Source organism: Synchiropus splendidus, chromosome 3 (genome assembly GCF_027744825.2).
Source record: "Synchiropus splendidus isolate RoL2022-P1 chromosome 3, RoL_Sspl_1.0, whole genome shotgun sequence".
Classification (NCBI taxonomy): Eukaryota; Metazoa; Chordata; class Actinopteri; order Syngnathiformes; family Callionymidae; genus Synchiropus; species Synchiropus splendidus.
The window spans coordinates 23,472,816-23,495,619 of NC_071336.1; the positions used below are offsets into that span (position 1 = coordinate 23,472,816).

The 22,804-nt window shown below is 39.2% G+C and overlaps 2 protein-coding genes across 4 annotated transcripts in view; both read left to right on the forward strand.

The window, feature by feature from the left end:
• Positions 1 to 147: 147 nt before the first annotated feature.
• LOC128756462 (ubiquitin-conjugating enzyme E2 W) lies at positions 148 to 6,842 on the forward strand. 2 transcript variants are annotated; one of them, XM_053861001.1, is made up of 6 exons: positions 148 to 296; positions 970 to 1,061; positions 3,551 to 3,653; positions 4,365 to 4,520; positions 4,603 to 4,678; positions 4,851 to 6,842. In XM_053861001.1, the coding sequence occupies exons 1-6, from the start codon at positions 264 to 266 to the stop codon at positions 4,862 to 4,864; spliced, it is 474 nt and encodes a 157-aa protein (XP_053716976.1). In that variant the 5' UTR covers positions 148 to 263; the 3' UTR covers positions 4,865 to 6,842. The 2 variants fall into 2 exon arrangements, with proteins under 2 accessions (XP_053716976.1, XP_053716977.1); XM_053861002.1 differs by lacking the exon at positions 148 to 296 and adding an exon at positions 353 to 617.
• Positions 6,843 to 7,592: 750 nt separating this feature from the next.
• stau2 (staufen double-stranded RNA binding protein 2) overlaps positions 7,593 to 22,804 on the forward strand; it is a 72,367-nt gene continuing 57,155 nt past the window's right edge. For both annotated transcript variants that reach the window (XR_008414149.1, XM_053859267.1), the window contains exons 1-5: positions 7,593 to 7,685; positions 10,183 to 10,390; positions 10,889 to 11,019; positions 11,254 to 11,413; positions 11,629 to 11,764. Coding sequence is in view for 1 of the 2 variants with exons in the window: in XM_053859267.1 (XP_053715242.1) it covers positions 10,192 to 10,390; positions 10,889 to 11,019; positions 11,254 to 11,413; positions 11,629 to 11,764 (626 nt within the window). In the remaining variant the exon portion in view is untranslated. The remainder of the gene's footprint in view (positions 7,686 to 10,182; positions 10,391 to 10,888; positions 11,020 to 11,253; positions 11,414 to 11,628; positions 11,765 to 22,804) is intronic.

A 22,804-nucleotide genomic window follows, 5' to 3' on the forward strand; every position in this document is an offset into this window, starting at 1 on the left:
AATCACTGCATCTGTGATCCATATTTACGAGGGCTCTGACGTCAACCAAATGTGCATGTCAACTCGCCTTTGTTATTGACATTTTAAATATACGGCATGCATTCAGCAGCAGTTATTTTTTAACGCAACTTGAAAACGTCAAACTGGTCGAAAGGCACAAAAGAAATGAGACGCCAAACGAGTGACGTCGGTGCTTGTTTCCCTCTGTCAAAACAACTTGGCGGTCACGTGACCGCCTGACGTACTGTCCTTGCTCCGTGCTGATGCAGGGGGGTTCCATCATGGCGTCGATGCAGGTAAGAACACAATTGACATCGACAACAAGTTTTACGTTGGGTCGCGCCTTATGCCCCCTCTTAACCCAACAATTTCACCCCTTGTCTATCGTCGGTCTCTTGTTTGTTCGAAGTAATCGTGGCATCTTCATAAAAGCGGTGACATTTACTCTAAACTCTGACGCGTCCAGCGCTAGCAACACTACTAGCTCATCTCCAGCAACGACACAAACCAGCTTCCTCGAGTCAAGTCGTTGAGACGAACGTCATGGCTTGAACAGAAACGCAGCGATTAACGCGTCTCACGTCGAAACTCTCTGGTTGTTCGAAGCGTTAAGACAGGTAACTACTGAAATTAAACTGTTCCGGTCATCTCAGGCTGAACAGGTGCATTACACGAATGCTAGCGGTCGAGTAAAGGTTTGTATTCAGCGACCAAAAATCACCTGCCACAATCGACAAATAAATGAGCCTCATATATTTTTACTCATGTAAACAGCGTAGCATGTGAATTGTCAGCAACTTGTGCGTGTTGTGTCGTTAGTGTTTGGTATCTTTCGAGTATGACGAAAAAGGTGAACGCGCTTCTATGTCAACTATGCTAGTAAGAAAGGCGCTATGAATATTTTAGTTGTTTCATTCCATGTCTAACCTGCTCTTAGACATTCATGAACCTTTATGCTTTCTTTAACAGAAAAGGTTACAAAAGGAATTATTAGCTCTGCAAAATGATCCACCCCCTGGAATGACGCTAAACGAAAAAAGTGTACAGAACACCATCACTCAGTAAGTATTCCGATGTTTTTAAATGTCTTGATCTTTGTATGAAGCGTGATGCAGCTGGCATTGGAAAACAAACAAAATTCAATGTTTAGTTTGATAATGCATTATTCCAGAATTTCAGGGTTGTCTTTGTTCTTAAAAAGAAGCGTACTCATAGATAGTCTTGTGGCAGCTTCAAGGTTGCTTTCACTGGAATCATAGAGCAGGTTAGTTGGACGAGAACGAAAGCTGTTAAGATGGAGGACTGAGTTTCAGTGTTGACTTACAAGAGGGATTTGGGTCACTGATCTGAGTGTGGCCCCTCTACGGGGTGTCCCTAATGCAGTGTCACTAGTCATCCCAATGAAATATTGAAGCAGGAGTTGGGTTAGGATAACAAGGAATTGAGCTGCTTACATGGCCATGACTGTCCGGAACATTGTCTAAAGTGTTCCACTAATACCTTCTGTCTGGGTTTATTGCAACAAATGACAATCTGTTGCCTGATTTTGTGATAATTTTCGTGAAAATATTTCACAACATTCACTCAGATTGAGACAACTTTTAGTGGAATGACAAGTTTCACAACCTGTCTAACTGGCTACACAGTGTCTTTGTTTTTTTCAGTTTGGGCCGGTATGTCGGGGCGTGTCATTTTGTTTGAGATCAATTATGTCAAACGTGTCATGATTGGTCAGTGACTTTTGTTTTGGTTTCCTAGTTTCAAAAATATTACATGTGCTGCCCAAGTGTTCCATATCAATTGTTTTTTTCTTTTTTTTGTTCACTCAGAATGTCTTATCTATTCAGCTTCTTCTAAAATCTTGCATCACATATTTTTTATATTTCATAGTTAAAACTATTTTCAGATTTGTATTTTTTGCTTGGTTTAGACTTTAGGAACACCTATTTACCATTATTGAACTAATTACTTAATTATTAACTGAGTAATCTGTTGTTCACAGTGAATTTCCAGTGACCATTCCAGGGTAATATAAAGTCAACCTTCACAGGATAGAATAAATACTATGAATATAATGAATAATGACTTATCGGCTGCTAATACACATATGAATATGTTTATTTATGGTAATATGTGTTCCCTAATCTGAAGAGCAACCTCTGAGACCTCTGATTTACATTATTTTAAATTAGACTGCCTTAATTCTTCCCAAAACGAGTGAAGTCAGTCTCTGTATGGTCTTTGATGATCCGCCAGAATGCCCATGATGTCCACTACTTTAGCTCTTGTCCAATGTAAGCGGACATTTGATCCATTGTTGCACAACCTTGATCTGACCATGACGGTGACTCAGTGGATAATATTCGCGTACAGAAAGGAGTTGCCTTCATTTATTTGAAAGAGAATACACTGCTGCAATGCAATGTCTTACCTGATGTCCCCTCCGCAAAACAAATGTGGCATTCATCAGCAAAATAATTATTAGCCATGCCAGTGTATGCTTGACCTCTGTCCAACTACACTGTGAGAAATATTTGCAATGATAAAGCAGCTTCTAACCTCAGAGTTAAAGAGCCATAATGAATTTAAGAGACACTCATGTGTAGAAACTTGTGTGGTAAAACATACTGGGTTTGACAATTGCAAGTAAAACATGCCACTCTTGAGCTTTCATAGACACTCTTGCCATTTATGCTTGGAAGATAACTGACCTCACAGGATGACTCTGGTCCTCAGGCTGTGTTTACAAAAGCCACAAGGCCTTAAACCTTAACCTACATGTCTCCTTGCTCTTCTTTCTCCAAGGAAATTAGGTCAGTGAAGCACCCGTAAGTGCTCCTTTTGCGTCTTTTATGAGTCCTCCTTTCTTAAGTACATAATAAACCAACCGTCCACTATGCCTTTTTTAAAAAATTGAGCTAGGAAACTATGACTGGGAAATGTTCCAGGTGACAGCATAAGTCTGACAAAGGTCTCTGTTACCTAGTTGCACTTCTGTCACTCGGACCTGATTGGCATTATCGAATACACCCACCAGCATCTTCACTATTGCACAGCAGGGTAGCTCCAGTAGCGTATATAGATGGCTCTTGATCGATTCAGCTTCTAATTGCTACTAATCTGGTGTTATAACCTTGGAGAGCATTGAATTTCACTGGCTTGAATCAGTGAAAGCCTGAGGATAAAATCTGATCACTTACGTTGACAGTACAAGCTATTTATACTCTTATTTTGTGATATTTTATGTATGTTTGTGTATGTTTATTTAAGTTGTAAGACTAGATAAAACACTACAAAGTTAATTCTGATGAGTTACAGTTTCACCTGATTCCTATTTTGTTTGTACAGCTTACATTGAAAAAGAGATGGCATGTGATCCGTTCTTTTTTCATTATTTTAAGAGGTCTGGCTGGGTCAAGTCAGCCCTGTAGACACTGTGTAACGTGTTATCTCATTGTGAAAGATGGGTGTCTATTTGATAAGCGTTATTGTTGTTTTATAAGGTCTAACTCATTGTCAAACAATGCTTTAATATTGTATGTTATTTTAGGTGGATTGTCGACATGGAGGGAGCCCCTGGCACACTGTATGAAGGAGAGAAATTTCAGCTGCTGTTCAAATTTAGTAGTCGATATCCCTTTGATTCCCCTCAGGTACGCCGTTCCGCTCTGTTTTCTTTCCAGTGTGACTCAAAATGTTATTCATTGTTTCAGACACAAAGGACAGGTTTAATTTACAGATAAAATGTTGATCTTGTGTGAAATTAATCAACCTGAATTTAATTTGATGGATTTTGTTTACAAAAGCAATACATCATATTCATATGCACGATTTTGCTTTATTATTCGCTTGTCATTAAAAGGCATGCTTGCTTTCTGTAATGCATGTTGATGTTTGAAACATTTTTGAGATACTTTCCGTCCTGTTTTGTTTTTTTTTTGTTACAACAATGAGTCTTATCTTCTTGACATTGAGTCACACAAGGTCGTTGGCTGTCACAGTTTAAAGAGTCTTTGTTGGGAAGCTGATGTGCTGATAGAGATGTGCTACGAAAGCCGTGTTTAAATGGATTAGTTTTACTCAACAATCTTATTTCACTCATCAGAAGCCTGCTCACCTTAAAATAGAATGTGAGCTGGTGTCAGGGGCAATTGGATGAGCTTTATAGCGGGTCAGCGGGTTCACTTTTCCAGAGAGTCGTGATGAGGCACTTTTTTTTTTCTCCCAATGTCAGGTACAAGTTGTTTTAACATCGAATTTGAGAAACTTTTAAACATTTCAAACAAAGGAAATAATCAGTCATCCACATTAAACTTAAAACCAGATGGTACATCATGTTACTCACATTGATTCATGTGTTCCAGGTAATGTTCACAGGAGAGAATATACCAGTCCACCCTCACGTGTATAGCAACGGTCACATCTGTCTGTCTATCCTAACGGAAGATTGGTCGCCAGCTCTCTCAGTGCAATCTGTTTGTCTTAGCATTATTAGCATGTTGTCCAGCTGCAAAGAAAAGGTAAGGTGGCCCCTGTGAGAAACTGTCTTGACGTCGTGCTCAGAAGGCAATATGTTGATGTGGCTACCTGTTGTGTTTGCAGAGACGACCGCCTGATAACTCTTTTTATGTAAGAACATGTAACAAAAATCCAAAGAAGACAAAATGGTGGTATCACGGTGAGTACTCTGTTGTACAGATGTCAAAAGAAAGAATACGAGTTGATATTTGTGCCTTATTCAGAACGTCAGGAGTTATGTGGTATGAATATAATGTTGTCATAAGTTCTTGTGAGTGTGGTAGTAGTTATTGTGCATGATTCTTACATCTCTTTCTTTTTGTCTTCCACAGATGATACGTGCTAATGTACAAACTTTGTTATAACTGTAGAGGAAAGAAGTCCTACTGACCTACGTAAAGCACTTTTTAATCATTCAGTCTCTGACCTTTGACTGGAACAATGGACACCATGCGCTGGAGGCTCTTGACCGCAGTAGCCCCCTGGGACAGTTGGATGCATGTTTTAGTCTAACTCCAAGAACGAATATATTGAAACATTTGAATGCATCCAAGATGGATCATCTTTGGGGCAGGATGCTAATGTTGTGGCAAACGGGCAGGGTGGATTTGTAGTTGTTATGTTTCCTGTTTCAAGATTACTATTGTTTTGTTTTGTTTTTTTTTGCGTGCGGCTGCATTTTAGGTCCTTGTGTTGTGCAATAAAATCCCATGGATGCATGCCTGGGCCTACACAGAAATCCAAATCGAATCCATGTCTGGAACGGGTCGGACCACTATGACCCGGAGTCAATGCCTCGTCTACTCTTTTTTTTAATTTTTTTTTTTTAAGCATTCTTATTGTATGCACTGTGAAGGTTAAGCTCAAAGCACTATTACACAATTATTTTCATCTGGAGACCTGTCTTCACTGTTGCAAGGTTTTAGTTGAACATTTTATCAAGAGGTTACATAATTGTCGCTTCATCTTCCAACTTGAGACCACAGTACTGCCTGTTTTTGAGTGGAATGTTGATGGGAATCGAACAGTTAGCGTGGTGAATATGTCTTCTCGTGACACTGATGTGCGGTGGCCTCTCTTCCATTGAAAGAATGTCTGCTGGAGGGCAGGGTCACATATACTTTATTTTTATGAGAGTTCTTTTCTATTTCATGCTTTAATATATGCTTCTATAAAGTTGGACTTTTTTTTATGTCTTGGGTTTTTGGTGCAGTTTTTTTTTCAACCGTCAAAATGGTTGCTGGGTTAGTATGTTTATATATATATATATATATATATATTTTTTTTTTTTTTCCTTTTGCTATTTAAACTTCCTCAACAAATGACAGTCATTTTGCATTCACATTTTTTTTTTATTCCCCTGGTCAGAGTTTTGGCTCAGGTACTTTTCGATAAAGTGATCACCTCTGAAAGGAACCCTATCAAATATTTAACTATATTTTCACCAAAAAGACTGTTACGTTGTTGAATGCTAACATGTCTACTATTATTGTAAATAATTATTTTAAGGAAATTGTAAAAGACATTAGCAGGTGTGTTTACTTTGTCACAGGATGATGATAGGAGTGCTTTTATTTGTTGGACGTTTGTCTGCATCTTTGGCTTATTACTACTGTTGCGTCAAAAATTTTAGTGATGTGGGTGTGCATGCAAGTTTGGACCCACTAGCTTTCCTTATTGGCATTAGTTATTGTTACAGCTATAACTCTCCATCAATGTGTGATGGTTGATGGGACTGATATAACACCTCAAGTCCTGTCAGTGGCCATGTTATTACTTCATTCCAAAAGTGAAATTCATCACTCTCTGGTAAACGATACTTGAACTTCACATCTTTGGTTGCTTTTCCAGACTTATTGTTTCGTATCAACATGAGTGAATGTGCGAATACTAGTACTGTAGAGGAGACAACCACAGCACACTGATAATTCAATGATGTATAAAAGACTTTGACTATATATTAACCAACAAATGAAGCCCAATTGCTATGCTGGCTGCTGAGAAACAAATATAATTGTGACTGTGGATGCAGCCCAGACGTCGGAGTAGTTGGTAGAGGTCTGCAGAACGTCCAGGCTAAATTATTATAATTTGGGAAATCTATTGCTTTTCTGTCTTTTCTTCCTTTGTCACACCCTCCTTTTCCAATGTGGTTTAAAATCTTAGTTTGAAAGTTGATGCGAGTGACCAAGTCTGAGGGTGAAATTATTTATATTTAAACTTTTGTTTTGAGATGTGCAAGCTCCATGTTATAGGTGCCTGTTCATTGTCACAATCAATAATAAAGGCAAAGATTCACTTTTATTCAATGTATTTGTACTTTTTCTGTGGAGACTGAATGTGAGACGTTCAATATCATGGTGATATATTTTTGTGTATTATTCTGCTGACCATTTCTTAAATAATTTTGTCATGCTTTTACTCGTCCTTATCACTATCCTCTGCTCTGTTGCAAGACTGGATTATCTTTTTCTAGGACTCTGATTTAGGTTTTTATTGTTTGCTGCTTATTTCATAGTGAAGATAATGAAAACGGTTCAGGCTACTATGTTGCACTGAAAGCAAATACTTGAGTGCAATAAATTTTAACTTGTTTATTGCGATTATAATCACGTGGGCACCATCTATCTCATCGTCATCAATAATATGTTATATACTACGAATGAAATTAGTTTATTAACGTATTACATTGATTATAAATATATATACAATGAGCCGCTCTGTTTATGAACTTAATTGTGAAGTGTCCCTTTGGTATTATCGTTTGCTTTTTAACGCAGTTATACTTTTTCTTTACTTTTTTTTTATTATCACGGGTGTAAATTAATCCTGTATTTTAAACTAAAAACAATAAAATACTTCTTTTTTCGGACATGAAAAATGTCGACCCGGACCGAACCATCGTATGACAACTCGGGGGTCGTCAATTCATTCTACAAACTCTAAAATATTGCTAGTGTCTTAGACATATAAGTCTATTGAGTTTCAATTTAGAAACATGCATGACTTCTGGTTGTTATTCAGCATATAACGAAAATCCACAAGCTAGCTGGGTTAGTTTTTTTCGCTTGCATCGGCGAATTATTTGGTCTCTTCCCACTTCCATCCAGTTCTCTTTAGTGTTTGCCAATGTTGGTGGTGTAACTGGGGTCTGGCCCTGGACAAAGGTAAAAATATTCCCTAAAATACCACCCAGTGTGGTGCCATGTAGCCTCTGGTTTAGTTGCTTCTCTGTATTCCTCGTATTCGGCGTGAAAAAGGGGCAGACTTGCGTGGATGCGGTGCGGATGCTAGCTTGAGGGGTATTCGGCCGATCTGCCATGATGAGCTTTAAAGCAGTACAAGTATCGCAACACCGGCTGCCTAACCAAGATAATAGCAATAAACCTGAACTCGTTTTAGCCCCTGTGCATGCTTGTGTGCTCTCTTGCTTTGTTTTGACGAGCTGACATTTGCAGCGTAACGCCGTTTTGTTGGTTCGTAAAATGTTAGCTCCCAGCTAAAGACTACTGTATACAGGCGCAGCTCAGACCCAGGTACGAAGGTTTACATGCCAACAAATGTTCTCTTTGCTTCATTGCTGTGCTGCCTTCATGCTGGACATTATTTAAATTAGAAGAGGATAGCTGTGCTTTTAAGGTTGGGATCAGTCGGTGGTGGTGTAGCCCAAATTTAGTCATTTGTGACCCCGTGTTCCAGTAATACATTGAAGCCATCGACCATTTAACCCCTGCACAGCGCCACAAAACGCCTCACCTCTCTGTCAGATTTGTCCCCAAAGATATAGCTGCATTTGTTTGTATTAGCTCGCAGGCATATTCCTTATCCGTCATTGTCCGTAGTTGGAACTGGTGAGCTTTTTCCTCAAGTATACCGAAGACAAGAGTACTTCTTGTACTCTTTGAGTTAAATCATTAGAATTGCATTTCTTAAGAGAACAATAATATTAAAATTACATTATAATAATAATAAATTACTAAGTCTTTCTGCTGCAACTCGTCATGTAAAAAGACGATCCCAGTGGACATGGGTCGAAATAGCGTCCTAGAATAATAACATTGTGATTAACCTACTGGTATTCGGTTATGCATGTGCTGACATGCTATGGATTTGCTCCTGCTATTTATAGTGCTGACAGAAATCATGCATATTCTCTGATAGACAGACAGACGTGGCATCATATACTCTGCAGTTATCCCAGGTGACTGAGTCACATTGGTGGACCTGTCAACACTGTAGGTTCTATCACTGGAAGTGAGTTGTAGGTGGTTGGAGTTTAACCTTCTTCAATTAAAAGTTTTGAAAAGCATTGTTGGCAATGGATGGGGTCAGTGGGGGCACCTTGATTTTCGATGGGCCTTGTCATGTTTTAGTCAAGCACAGCGATGTACAGTGTTTTGTTTGCTACAGTAGCTGATGGTTTTCCTCAAACATAAACTGACTAATATTTGTCTTCTGTAGTACAAAAACATTTAAACTGTGACTCTTTAAATACTTACCACCTTTGTGAGGATAGTCTTAAATTAGTTGTTTATCTGAAACTTCTGCGAGATATCTATTTTACAAGATTACTAATTCAATGTATTTCAAAAATAAGTTTTTGTGTGAGGTCCCTATTGTGTATAAAATATTAATACACGATCATAACCACCAAACGATGTGTATGCTGAGATAAAGGCAGCCTTTGAAGAACTGCACTTCATGTATTTTTCACTGAAAAATAGTTGGTAATGACAACTAGCTGGATGTTGCGAGCAGTGGATTTAAACCAATAGATTTAAATGATTATTTTACAAATAAATTCTATCCTAAACCCCAGCCTTTAAGAGCTAATGTTCTCTTTGTAACCTGACATAGCCATATGGACAAAAGTCTTGCTGTTCATGTTGGAAATATTGATTTCCTGATATCATATAACTGTGACTTTGAAAACTGTGTTTCTTTGAAAATAAATAAATATTACCAACAACAAAGTGGGATGCCACTGGTTGGCTTTAGCTGTTTATTACGTTGGTTTCTCATAGCAGTACGTTAAATTACCAGCGCAAAACATTTTGCAAAACAAAGGTTTGTGGAGCTTATAAGCAGGACGTGAAAAATTTAGATTTTATTCTCGATATGGACATGATTTAAATACATTGTTGATTTTGCAGCGTTAATGTTTTGGTGGTTCATATCGTTCCGATTATGATACATCTTGAAGCCTTACTTTGTTCTTTTGGTTTCCTCTCACGTAAAGTGATTTACTATGTGTTTTCATGTGACCTCTGATGAAACGGTTTCTATCCTCATTGTAAACTTTGATATTTAACTTGAAACATTCTATTTATAATGACATCCTTCCACCAATTCAGAATTGGACAAATCACAGAGATCTATTTCATTTCCTTATGCATCTTCCTGATCACTGAAAGTCATGCACTTAATGGTCAAACATTTATGAGGCTAGACAGGATTCCCTGCCTCATTCCAGGCTGCTCGGCAACAGTAACATGAGCGAGGAGCTCCATAATAAAGCGCCATTGTCTCATTGTGTTGGCACTTGGTTTATCAGAATTATAGACAGGCCTTCAGGCTGCTCAAAGAGGCTTTGCTCTCACAAAGGTGACCCTCTGAGATAGATTTTTGTTTCCTTCACTTGATACATTTTTGTTATGCTTACAGGTTTAGAACATGGCTCAAGTGAAAGTACAGGCGTCAGCACCCCTGGCTGGTCCTGGCCTCTCCACCAGTGTTTCCGTCACGGCCATGTCCAGCCCTGGCTCCCTGAGTCTGCAGCCCTCTGTCAACGGCACAGCCGTGGCCCCCACACCTGCCTGCCCTGCTCCAGCAGTCGGATATGGGGAGACCCCTGTGCCACCTTCTCCACCAGGTCAACTACCAATGCTCAGAGTGTCAATTACTTGTATATATGCTTAAATAAACACTGTTGAATACTATATTCACATAGGCTCACCACTCACTAGCAAGCTTCGCTTACAGACCGACCAAGAACAGCTGTACTAATTCTAACATTGCAAATAGTGAGCTGAAATTGTTGAAAGAAAAAATACTAATAAACATGATAAACTTTTTATGTGCTCTATTATGATGAACACATCTAGGAGAAGATTTGTAATTCAAAGAGGTGGTCATGAAACATTACTTGAATCCATGAATTTCGGGTTCATTCACCTGTCGTGACAAATGCTTTAACCCTCATCAAGAAATAGTGAAAGATTTAAAGCAAAAATGGTGGAAATGATTTGTCTTAATTATTGCTGGTCAAACTGTAATCAGGTTTTTATCTTTCTATGTTGCAGATAGCCCTTCTAGGTTATTTCTACATTTTAAAAAATATTGAGTTCAATTCTTTCCCCCGTTCTTGTAGGCCCGCCCCAGGAAGACATGGCAAACCCTAAAGAGAAAACTCCAATGTGTTTGGTGAATGAGTTAGCCCGTTTCAACAGGATCCAGCCTCAATACAAGCTGCTCAATGAGAGAGGACCTGCGCATGCTAAGGTGAGGATATATTTTTTGACGCTCTGAAGTTACTTTTTGACTTATAGACATTGACGGTACGTTTTATATACTGTATATCTGTGTGTGTGCATGCATGTTTGAGATTTATTTTAAATCTGTTTTCAGTGGTGAAGACTAAAATATTAAGGTTTTACTTATTTAAAAAAGTGCACAAATTAAAGTACTACGTAGTCATGTTTGTGAAATGCTGTCCACTGTGTGGCGCTGTTGCAGATCTTCACCGTGCAGCTGACATTGGGGGAACAGCAGTGGGAGGCAGAGGGAACCAGCATCAAAAAGGCTCAGCATTCCACTGCTGCCAAAGCGCTGGATGAAAGTGTGCTTCCCAGACCAGCACCTAGGTCACCTAAAGTTGACATCAACAGCAACCCAGGTGACCATAGTTAAAAATCTGACACGGTTTTAACAATAATGTGCAACCAAATGTATGTAGTAAATGTTATGAACTTGGAAAAAAAGAATGAGAATGTGGCTTTTTTTTCGTATCCTCAATAACGTGTTTAAATTTTTGTACGTCTACATTTTCACATATTGAATCTAATGCTGTAATTATTATTCTTTCATAATTGAAACATCGATTTATTGCAGGCAGTATAACACCTACAGTGGAGCTAAATGGTCTCGCTATGAAACGAGGGGAACCAGCCATCTACAGACCTTTGGATCCCAAGCCGATTCCCAACTACAGAGCCAACTACAACTTTAGAGGGATGTTCAACCAAAGGTGAGCTTTTCTTCAGAATAGTGCTTAACAAGTTGTCTGCCAATGTGTATTTCACAAGTTGTCTTAAATGTTATTTATTTAGTTTTATTTATTATTTCTTTAAATAGATTTTTTATTGTGTGGATTTCTGTTTTTGTGTTCTAAAGACTTAAAGATTATCATGAGATCTCGTGATTTAGATGGTGCTGATGCTGTGATATATTGCATTGTTGGGCTAGGATTGTGGTTGACGTAACAATAGTATACATATACAAAGAAGTATCACAAGAAGCCATGTCAGTTTAAACGATCACTGAACCGTCCTCCAGGTGGCAGTATGTCCTCGCTCAATGGACTTTCATAACACCAAGACCTGTCCATCGTGGTTGAACGATCATTCTGTTACACAAGTTTGGAGCGTCATCCTTAAAAGCGGTGTGGACTAGATCAACTTCATTAATGAAAGCCATGAAACAAGTGATATGCTTTTTAGAAGAAACATCTGACTCACCGTCCATCATGCCTTTAATTATGTCAATGATTTACTCACAAACAATACATGTACATTTCAGATGCACTGTTGGCTCACTGTGATTTCAATGCAACCTGTGAGCTTTTTACCAACTATTGCAGTCTATATCATCAATACACTCTTTGTTCCTGTTTTTAAAACCAGGGTTTAGCAGAATTCATTTACATCCGTCACGGCAGATTTTTTTTTAGATGTTTTATTTAATCTGAGCTTCACAATTCACAATATTTTTTTTTCTAAAAAAGTAACTCTAAATTACGAACAGTATGACCTGCTCTGTGTCTTCCACCAACTTATGTCTCTGTTGAGCAAACACACTCTCGACGACAGAATTTGTTTCTCTGTCTGACATCTGCACAACCAACACTGGCTGCTCACACATGAGCTCCTGTGTTGTAATATCTGGATGTGCATGAGTTGGAGTGATGAGCTTTACACCCTCACTGGAAGTATATCCTTTGCATTCTATAAAGGAGTAGGTGTGGTTCTCTGACATCTCTTGTAAGATTACTTTTCCTTAGATATTTTTAAAGTCACTGCAGATGAGACATTAAAGTAATGAAGGATGAAAGTGTGTTACACAATTTAGATCAATACATCCAGTATCAGATGGCTTCTTCACTTCTGAAAAAATATATAAACTGCATGTTATTAACATCCATTTTTGCATCTTGAATGAAATCACTCGGAAAAAAGTCATCTGTGATGTTGGATAACGGAGTCTAGTCAGCAGACATTCGAGCATCTGGCTCACATCTTCTGCTAGTTGACCCATGCAGCAGTGAACAGGGGGTGAAAGACAAATGTTTTTGAGGTGGAGAAGAAAATCTGTCTTTAACTATCTGTCTGTCAATGTCATGTCGCAGAGATAAGTTTCAAAGAGACAAGCTATATATCTTCCTGCTGTATTTGGTTTCCTGATGCCACTTCATAAGTTGAAGAAATCCTAATGTGGCGGATGCGAGGGGGTGGGAGTGGAGGGCGTCAGAAACATGAAAAGAAATGAGAGCATCCATTATCTCAAGGTCACTTATGTTTTCATAAGGTCTCTCTGTCAATGCGTTTGAGCCGTGAATTAATGAAAGTGAGACCTTCACAATATGAATTCTCTTCATTAGTTGACTGACCATGTGGCAGAATGACAGGCCATATCCATAATCACTCATCATAACGGCGCTGTAGTGAAACTAAGGTTTCCATATGCCCATGTCCTTACCTATTATGATGAATAAGAGTGATCTGGAATTGTGTTGATGGAAAATCTAACCATTAAGAGGGCACCCTGGCTCTGATCCATCAGAGCTCTAATCACCACAGAGACCAGTATTGATTCATTCAGAAAGTGCTCTGATGACAAAATATAGCGATAATATGTAATGTACATTTGTCAGTGTCTTCATGAATCTTATTTATGGCCAAAAGCCCGGGAGTAATTTCTGAGCATTCGTGCTCACATTTAGATTTGCTATCCATCTCTGTTCCGACTAAGACTTTTGGATGCAATTGTTCAATTTCTAAACTAAATTCAAGAACATTCTTGATGAGGTTGCATCACTCCAAGTGGCTCATTAAAATGATGAGAGTTTCTTTTAGCCAAAAAGGCTGTCTTTAGTGAGGTTTGGTCATTAAATCTGGGAATTATTCCTGTTATCTGCTTTCCTCGGAGGCTTTCTCAACCTCTCTTCCCAATAAATGATCTCAGTTACTCAGTCTTTTTGTTGTAGTTTGGTTTAACACGATTTCACAATAAATGATAAAGTGATGAGCAGTTTTGTATGGATATCTGTAAGAGAACCTACTGAGTAAAAGTTGAAGTATTTCCGGTGATATTCTTTTCCCTAAAGTGATTAACAGTACATGAAGTGTTATAAGAAAGTTGTTCCCATTCATTTCCATACAATCAAAATCACTCATAAGCTCTCATAACCACATGAATATAGACACAGTTGTCAATGCAGGGGCAGGAGGATCGCCCTATCGATAATAATCTGTGTTCCTACAGGAAGAAACTGTTAAAAAAAACTATTATTATTAAGAGTTTCCCCAAATGATAATTGTCCTAAAGAGAGCCACTCACAAGTCACTATGTTGCAAAAGGTATAGCTTTCCCATTACACTCCCTTTTCTGTTCTAGCGATAATGCTCGATAGACACTTTTGGAACGTTTCCCTTGAAAATGAAACGAAGAACATTCGAGGCTCAAGGTTGTGCTTGTTTGTGGTAGGTTGAAAAGGGAAAAATCATCTGTGGAATTTTGCTGCTGTTTGGCCTAGTGTCCTTGTAAGAATCACTGGCATCTCTGCATAAAGCAGGAAGACCGCCCTTATGTATGAACTATTAAGAGACAATGGCAAAGCGCTCATCCTTGGGCAATGGATGTCCACCTCAATGTAAGGCATTAGAATGGTAATGAGATGGGAATACTTTTGCAGGTAAGCACAAATCCTTGCAGGTTTATATCCTCATCTCCAAGTAGCTCAACCTCACTCTTGCTGAAGGCAAATCTGCCTGGGCCCTTTCTATACCCAACCTTTTCTCCCTTCTCTCTATGTTCTATCTCCTGTCTCCTCCACACTCCCCTTCCGCAACACCAGTTGATATATTTGCTGAAAACTTTTCTACTTTTGGGATTCGCATTTTAAGCGCTTGATGGGGACACGCTAGGCCTTTTCCTCCTCGACAGATTCTGCTTTTTTATCCATCACCTCATCACAGTCAGCAAAGGCAGCTGCCAAAGCCCCCAGGCTGAACACATCAGAGGAGCAGCCTTTTATTGTCGCTCTCCTTTTATGTGTTTAATATCTACACATATCTGTGTCAAGTAGTAAATCAGATGAATGAATTTGCAGACAAAATAAATTACTGTGGGCGACAAGCCAGACTAAAGAATAATTTGTCTCACTTGTACAAATGGGTGTAAACTTTTGATGCGAAAGATTTTTGGGCGATAGAAAGTGGGTGGAGGAGTGAAACTCAACTCCAACAAAAACAATGTTTTGGAGTGATGCAGGCTCCGTCGATTCATTGTCTTTTGCTCTAAATAGTTTCATGGTCAGCTCAGCGCATCATTGGCACATTCATTATTTAATTGTTGTCATCACTCTGTGAGTTTTATAATGCATGCAGTTGTAGAGCTGTTCTTTATGTCTCCGTAGAGTGATCATGTAGGCACTTTTTCTTTTTGCCATTTTCTCTTCCAAATTCATATTTTGCTCTGAGTAATGTTCAAATTTGAATTGAGTCATTGAGTTCGATCATGTGGGTGTTTTTTTTTAAATTGTTTTCCGTAAAGATGAATGGAGGAAAGTGGCAACTGCCTTTGCAACCTGCTGAGACATTGACTAATCTAGGTCTTATTATACGCATCTGGTTTTGGTGCTGTTATTCACATATGTTTTTAGTATGGATGCTGCGATCAATCCGCCACCGATCATGATCGGTCGATGTCCGTGTGATCGGTGACTGCTGATCACTGCCTGTCATTGCCAGTCACAAAATCCATCACCTGTGAGAGTCTGTACTCTTTTCCAGTTGTCCTTTTAACAGAATAGTTGCTGTGGTCTGCAAGGTTTTTTTCCTTCTTTAAGAGGTGTATAAAAATGTGTGTCTGAATTAAAATGTGTTTTTTATCACGTACACACAAGGCCTTGTTTAATTCAAATTCTAAGTCAAGTCATGGGATCGGTGGTGATCAGCCGTGGAAATTCTGTTTGGAGCATCTCTAGTTTTGCTGGGACTTAAAGAGATTAATTTCAGTGTATTAAAAACAGACAAGAATAATTTATCGACACTAATGAATCAAACATTTTTTGCATGTTTTCACCAAGTGCGCCATGTGATTTCGTAAAACATCCATGATGAAAGAGACTAAATGAGGTTGCACTGATGGATGAAGAAGTTGGTTAAAAAAAACTTCAGGATAGAAGCACCAAAAATGCTGTTGACACTTTATGAAGCGAAGAGATCACTCATTATTGGAACACTTCCTCCCTGATGTTGAAGCTGAGGTGTACGGATTCAATTTAAAATTGGTCATTCTGGTGTCAAATACTAACTAGAGTTGAATCCCAATGAATTAATATCAAGTCCCACCTCTTGTTTTAATACATTAAATTTTATCCATACTTACCCATGGTCACTCACTCTGAGTACTCACTTATCTCTTCCATGGATATGTGGCACTTTTCATTTCAATGTATCCAAATCCATTTGAGTCTGATACTTACTTACATCTGAGTTCAATTTAGTTCACAAGGAAAGTGTCCTATTCTTGTTTTGTGATTCATATTAACTTGATGAAGTTTTCTCATGTCTAGATCATAAATGACCTAATGAGGTTATCCAACCCATAGTCCTTAAAATAGGTTGTAGGTCATGCAGACATGTAGGTCAGGATAGTCAAAGTGAAAATATTTAGGCTGCAAGGCAAACGTTCTTCGCGCCCAAAACAAATTGTGATTGGAAAGAGAAGATCAAAATAAAGCTTTCCTTCATAACAAATGCGTTTTAACGAGGAGCGTGAAACAACAGGCCATGGTGCAGTAATCACAACGAGGTCAGCAGGTTGTATTTTAGACCGACTCACAGCCAGTTGAGTCAATACGTGTTCCACAACTGACACAAAAGGGTCAAAGAGGTTGAGACAGCCTTCATTTCATTTCATTTCCTTTATCGCTGCAGTGGGTTGATTCAGACATTGTACATTTGGACTGCCTATTGTGTTGGTACATAGCTTGACTACGATATTGAATCATAATGAAGTAATAATTCTATTTAGTTTTTGTCTTTTCTTGCTTTTATCTGAATCAATTCAAACGTCTTGTGAGATCCATTAAATGGGGAATTAAGCAATGTATATAAGGACGGGGACCTTACATGTTTGAACCAATGCGGTGCCACTAACTGGTACCTGGGAATCGGTACTGGTACTCAATGATACAAATTTTTGGAGTGAATGCCTCTGTCGGTCTGAGGGACCTCTAAATGAAAGTGCAAGCTATGCTAAATTATATACGCTCAACATATTTCCCTGTAGCAGACGGAGATGACTGCATAGTCATTATAACTTTTTCATCATGTGAACCTGATGAGGAGAAAACCCTCCTCATTTGAAATTTTTCATTGTTTTACTTTCTTTGTTTTAGTTTTTTTGCTTTGTTTTATCTCAGTTATTTCGCTTGTACTTCTTATTTTGTTATGTAAGGTTATGTATGTTCATGTTTTTTTTTTTTTTTTTTTTGTAAAAAACTAAATTGTCAACCTGCACTGAACAGCCAGAAGAGCTTTTTGTCTGGTGCTGGTGACACAGTGCTCTTTGTTAACACCTAATTTGAGCCAACTGACTCACATATACCATATATACAGAGAACTACTCATCCCACACACCTGGATGTTTGTAAAATGTTTTGCTGCTAAATGGTAGCGTGCTAAAAGGATGCAAACTGTGTAACAAGGACCAGCGCACAGGGGACCAAGTGGCTTTTTTTTTTCTTCAGTCCGCTTTGTTTGAATGTGAAATTTGGTCTTTGTAAAGTTCCACCATTATCATTTCACTTGAAACGTCAGTGATCTAACAGTGTCGTACATGGTAATACTGCTGAGTGTATCGTTGTAAATCCCCAGTAATCTGAAACAGGAGACAGCAGGTGATCTTATGAGACCTGGACTTCTGGCAAAGGAGAGCGCTGAGAAATGATTACAGGGCTCACACAGAGAGCGCTTTAATCTCAAGCACAAAAAGGAAAACCACAACAAACTCTTAAAACAATGGCCTCTGTCAGGTTTCAACCACCTAATTATAATACCTTATAAAACTTGTGTGTAATGTTCCACATCTCCTGGCTGTTCTTGATCTAGACTGATGAAATGTTGTTGAAAACTATGCTTGAGTAGTTGATATAAGCTGTTCTTTTAAATGGCTTATTTAAAATGCCCCCGTAAATACTATAGGATAGACCATACTGATATTTCAATCCTGGTTTAAATCCTTCTCATTTACAGTAAATTCAAATCAAAATGCATTTTTGCTTTTAACAAGATGGCTATTCATTTATTTACCACTTAAAAAAGCAGATAATTTATCATTAAAATGTCACTATTAAGAGTCATATCCTGAATTCCCAACTTTCATGTTCATGGGTTGTCCAAGTGTGATTTGCAAAAAAGAGTTTTCAGTTTCAGAATAGGGTTTGGTAAATCTGCCAATAGTTAGAGATGGTTGACAAACAGCTTTTACTGGAGGATGTCAAAAGCCCTCATCAATGGAACCCAGATGACACCATTCACCATAGCAACACGTGAAAGTGACGCTCTTCCTACTTCTCCTCAGAGGATATGGAGTCATTAATGACAGTGTACGCAAAAAGCGACCACTTTGAAGAAAGAATGGTGACCAAATCAATGTTGTTCTTAAGTAGCAGAAGAAAAAGTTTCTTTTTAATTGTGCCCTCACCAGATGACCAGATTTTTGCATTACATTATGTTGATGCTGATCCTGCATCATGAAACAAAAAAAAACGGCGAGTCGACTCACCTCCAGGAAAACCAACTCTGGTTTTTCACTCACTCTACCACCTTTCTGAAACAGGCCCCAGGTCTAAATGCTTGTTGTTATAGTTTGTTATACATTATTGCGTATCCATTGCAGCAAAACGGAAGACCACTCAATTTCCAAGCCAGCAAAACTATGCAGCTAAGCTCATTGTATTTGACAGTATTCCATTTTCCTTTGCTTGTGCTGTTTGTTCTTTGCCACAGAAGTTCTCTACCTGGCCGAGAGCTCCGCTGGTAAAATGTTCTGGCTCTGGTTTGTTGTATAACTGTATTTGTTTTAGCTTTGCATGTCTGTATTATCTAGATACTTCTCGGTAATACATGTCCAGATGCACACACATCATCTCCACCATCTACCCACCAACTATCATAAGTCATTTTTCAATTTGATTTAGTCATCATCATTTTATTTTTATGCTGGCCAAGAAATATCCTGACGAATGATTGATTTCTGAAGAAGTCACCAGAAAACCTCCCACTTGGTTTTGGTGGTTTCCGTTGTCATAACTTGTCCAGAGAACTTCTCCACATCCCCACCGCAACTGTCAATGTTGTTGGCTACATGGACCATTTCATCACCTCAACAATGCATTCACACATGCAATTGCGTGAGGATGAAAAGAAGAAAAGCAATCACAGCAGACACAAGGAATACATTTCTAAATGATGGTCTGGATAAAGGACAAAAGTCTGGCAGCAGTGTGAGAGTGCAGCTGGTGGGAGAGCAAGACTGCCCAAGTTGCTACAAATTTTGCCCCTCAAAAGCTCTGTCACTCTTTTCCCCCCTCAGGGGCAGCCCAGTCCCCATTTTTCAAGACACAGTGTGTTTTTGTTTCTGTGTAATTGTTTATTTGGCAAAAGATGTTTTGGTGGTCAAGCTCATTAGCGCTGAAAAGGAGACCAGGCAAACTGATCCTTGTTCTTGTGTTTCCCTGTGTTTCTGCTGGATTTAAGTGTAACAATAGCTTTTAACCTGCGTGCACATCTACTTTATTCACAGTTGTAAGTCGTTGGCTCAGATTAGGTCTTCAGTTAATTTCCGTTTGGTCTGACTTGAACATTAAAAATAGTTATTTTTCCTTTAAATTATGTTTCAAATCTGAGATGAGGGTTTCAGACGTGCTTTACCAGTGGAAGGACGTCTCAAACTTGCACCAACTCTAATACTAATTCTATGTTTTTGGTCAATGCTATTGCCTCACCTTTTTTTTGTTGAGCACAACTATCTTTTGTATGTCTAATCTCAGTATTTTTTCTCATTTCTCATTATTATGTATTCACATGGACAATCAACTTAATTAAGTTTGAAAGCAAAGAAAATTTAGGGAGCAAGGGGTTAAATGACTTCTGCCAATGACATTTGAATATCCAATCGCTACTAACAGAATAACAGTGTAAATGTCATATTGTCCTTTGATTATATTGACATTCAGATCTTTCGTTTGCCGTCATGAAAGTTTGTCTCTGGTTTTCACTGATGTTTGAATGACTCGAAGATGAAATGCTAACCTTTCCTTCAGAGCCAACATGATCAACAGGGGAACTTCATTTCCTGCTGCTTAAATGCCGATGACTTATCATTTAATTAAACTTTACAAGTTCCTGCAGTTACTCGTCATTTCTGTGCAAACCAGACTAGTGTTACAACACATTCATGTGTTTCCAGAAACATCTTTCTCCTCTTTCACTGCAATCTCACTTGCACTTGTGTTAGTCTTTATTTTCCCACAATTTCTGCCGGGGTCTCCCTTAATGCTCGCCTCGCCTCAACTTATTTCATTCTGTTTTCTGTCTTATCTCTTCCTCCTTGCACCTGTACTGAGGGGTTCTGTTTCAGCTGCTCCCCACTCAGCTCAGTACTATTGGCTGTAGACAAGTGTTTCACTTGGCATGTCCTCTGAGACCCTGGGGCTAAGCTTGACATGCAATGGCCAGGCAGACCTCCGCCCAAGAAAGACTCCCATGGCCATGGGGAGCTGAACACAGATGGATGAAAAGAGGAGTGAAGGAAAGACAGTCTGTGAAATTGCTGACTCACAGTTTGGCCCATGAGGAAGAATTTAAAGTCAAGATGTGAAGGACAGATGTGAAGAGAAAATGTTTTGCAAGTCATTTAATTGTGTTGGTTGCCACTCTATTTTAAGCCATTGTTGTGTACAGACATTTTTATATCCTAGTTGTAATGTACATATCCAGTTCTCGTAGGTTCCCTGGTGTCTGGGCTTTTACTGCAATTTTATGTGGTCATTATCACGATTATACTTTTCACTATTTTTCCAAAGATGTACATTTTTTAATTTTCTTCTGAATAACCCCTTCCTCTTGTGTGGACTGCTGTTGTCAACTAAGTTCTTGCAGTGACATTTTTGCACTTAAAACCTATACTCACTCCAGCCCAGCTTTTAAGTCTAAGGAGCTTTTCACACTGCAAGAGTCTGATTCGCCCCTTGCTGTGAAGACTTGCGCCACTGCCCCTCAGATGATGTCCTTTTTTCTTCTAAGCTGGCAACACTGTGTGCTATGTATATGAAATCATGTACAGTGTTACCTCGGTTTTCGAACGTCCCGGACTTTGAACAAATCAGAGTTCGAACAAAAATTTTGAGATTTGTTTGCTTCGGGTTTGGAACGAAAATCCAGAACTCGAACGCCCCCGATAAAAGCTGGAAAAAACATAACGTGCGCGGACCGATCAGCTGACCCACGCCACACCCTGTTACTGTGTATAACGCAGCCACTGGACCGTGGTGGAGCGTACACTCCACGGTTTGATGTCCTGGAGCTCGGACAGGGATGAGGCGAGTCTGGGACAGAGCGTTACTTGGTTTATGACTTTGTCACAGCCAAACTGCACAGAAGCGCACATTCAGAGCTGGACACGCACCGGGCACCTCTTCACTTCTGGAGAGACGTCACTCACTCTGCAACCCCTCCCACATGCAGCGGCCACACACATAGAGGAACAGCGCACCTGCAGCAGACACTCTACATTCACTCCTACAAAAGCCTATTTTAAGGCTTGGAACACATTATTTCTTTTTCCATTCATTGTAATGGAAAAAAGTCGATTCAGATTTCGAACAAATTGCTTCTTGAACGGCCGTCTGGAACGGATTGTGGTCGAGAACCGAGGTACCACTGTATATGATTCATCCACACAGCTCTCACAACAGCAGAGACCTTCCTGGGACGAGATGCAGCTCTGCAGGCGGGATCAACTCCCTGCCTAAAACCTGGTTCACACGTGTTCATGTCGGATATCTGAGCCGAACACACTTTGTCTCGAGACAGAGGTTGCAGTGTGAAAAGCCCCTAACTGTGACTCTTAACCTGAGAGTTACCATTGCGGCCAGACACTGCTATGGTCGGAAGTCAGACAAAATGAGTCAGAATGTATACCTGGAGAAATTCTCGACTTGCTTGTTTTGATTGTCTCTAATATTTATAGCCAAAGGATAAACATTATCAAGGCAAACAGGATCAGTCTCTTAAACCCAGAAACCACTGCCAATTGTCGAAATATTATATTTCTGAGAATAAATCCACCAAAGTAAGTCTAATCAATTGCATCGCATGTGTATTTTGTCAGTTGTGGGTATAAAATTCAAGTGCAGATTGGTAGAGAAGAGACACGACGTGTTGAAGGATTTCACTTGTTAGCATTCCCCCGGCTTTCCTTTCCTTGCCCTTGATTTGGCTAAACAAAGGAGGGGGCTATCGTGCACACACACGCTGACGTGCAGACCTATATATCAACATTTGTAACAGTTCAGTCCATCTCCGCCTGGAGTCAAATAAAGGCTGGGAAATCTATGTCTGCTCCTGATGAAAGAGGCCAGAAAATATGTGTCCCTCTTCTTTGTCCTGCAAATCTTAACCTGACATCCAGTAGTAAGAAATAAGTCAAGTGCTTAGCCAGCAGTCCGTTGTGCTGCAATTGACCCTGATAAATGATGGGGTTCAACTTGAAAAGGATG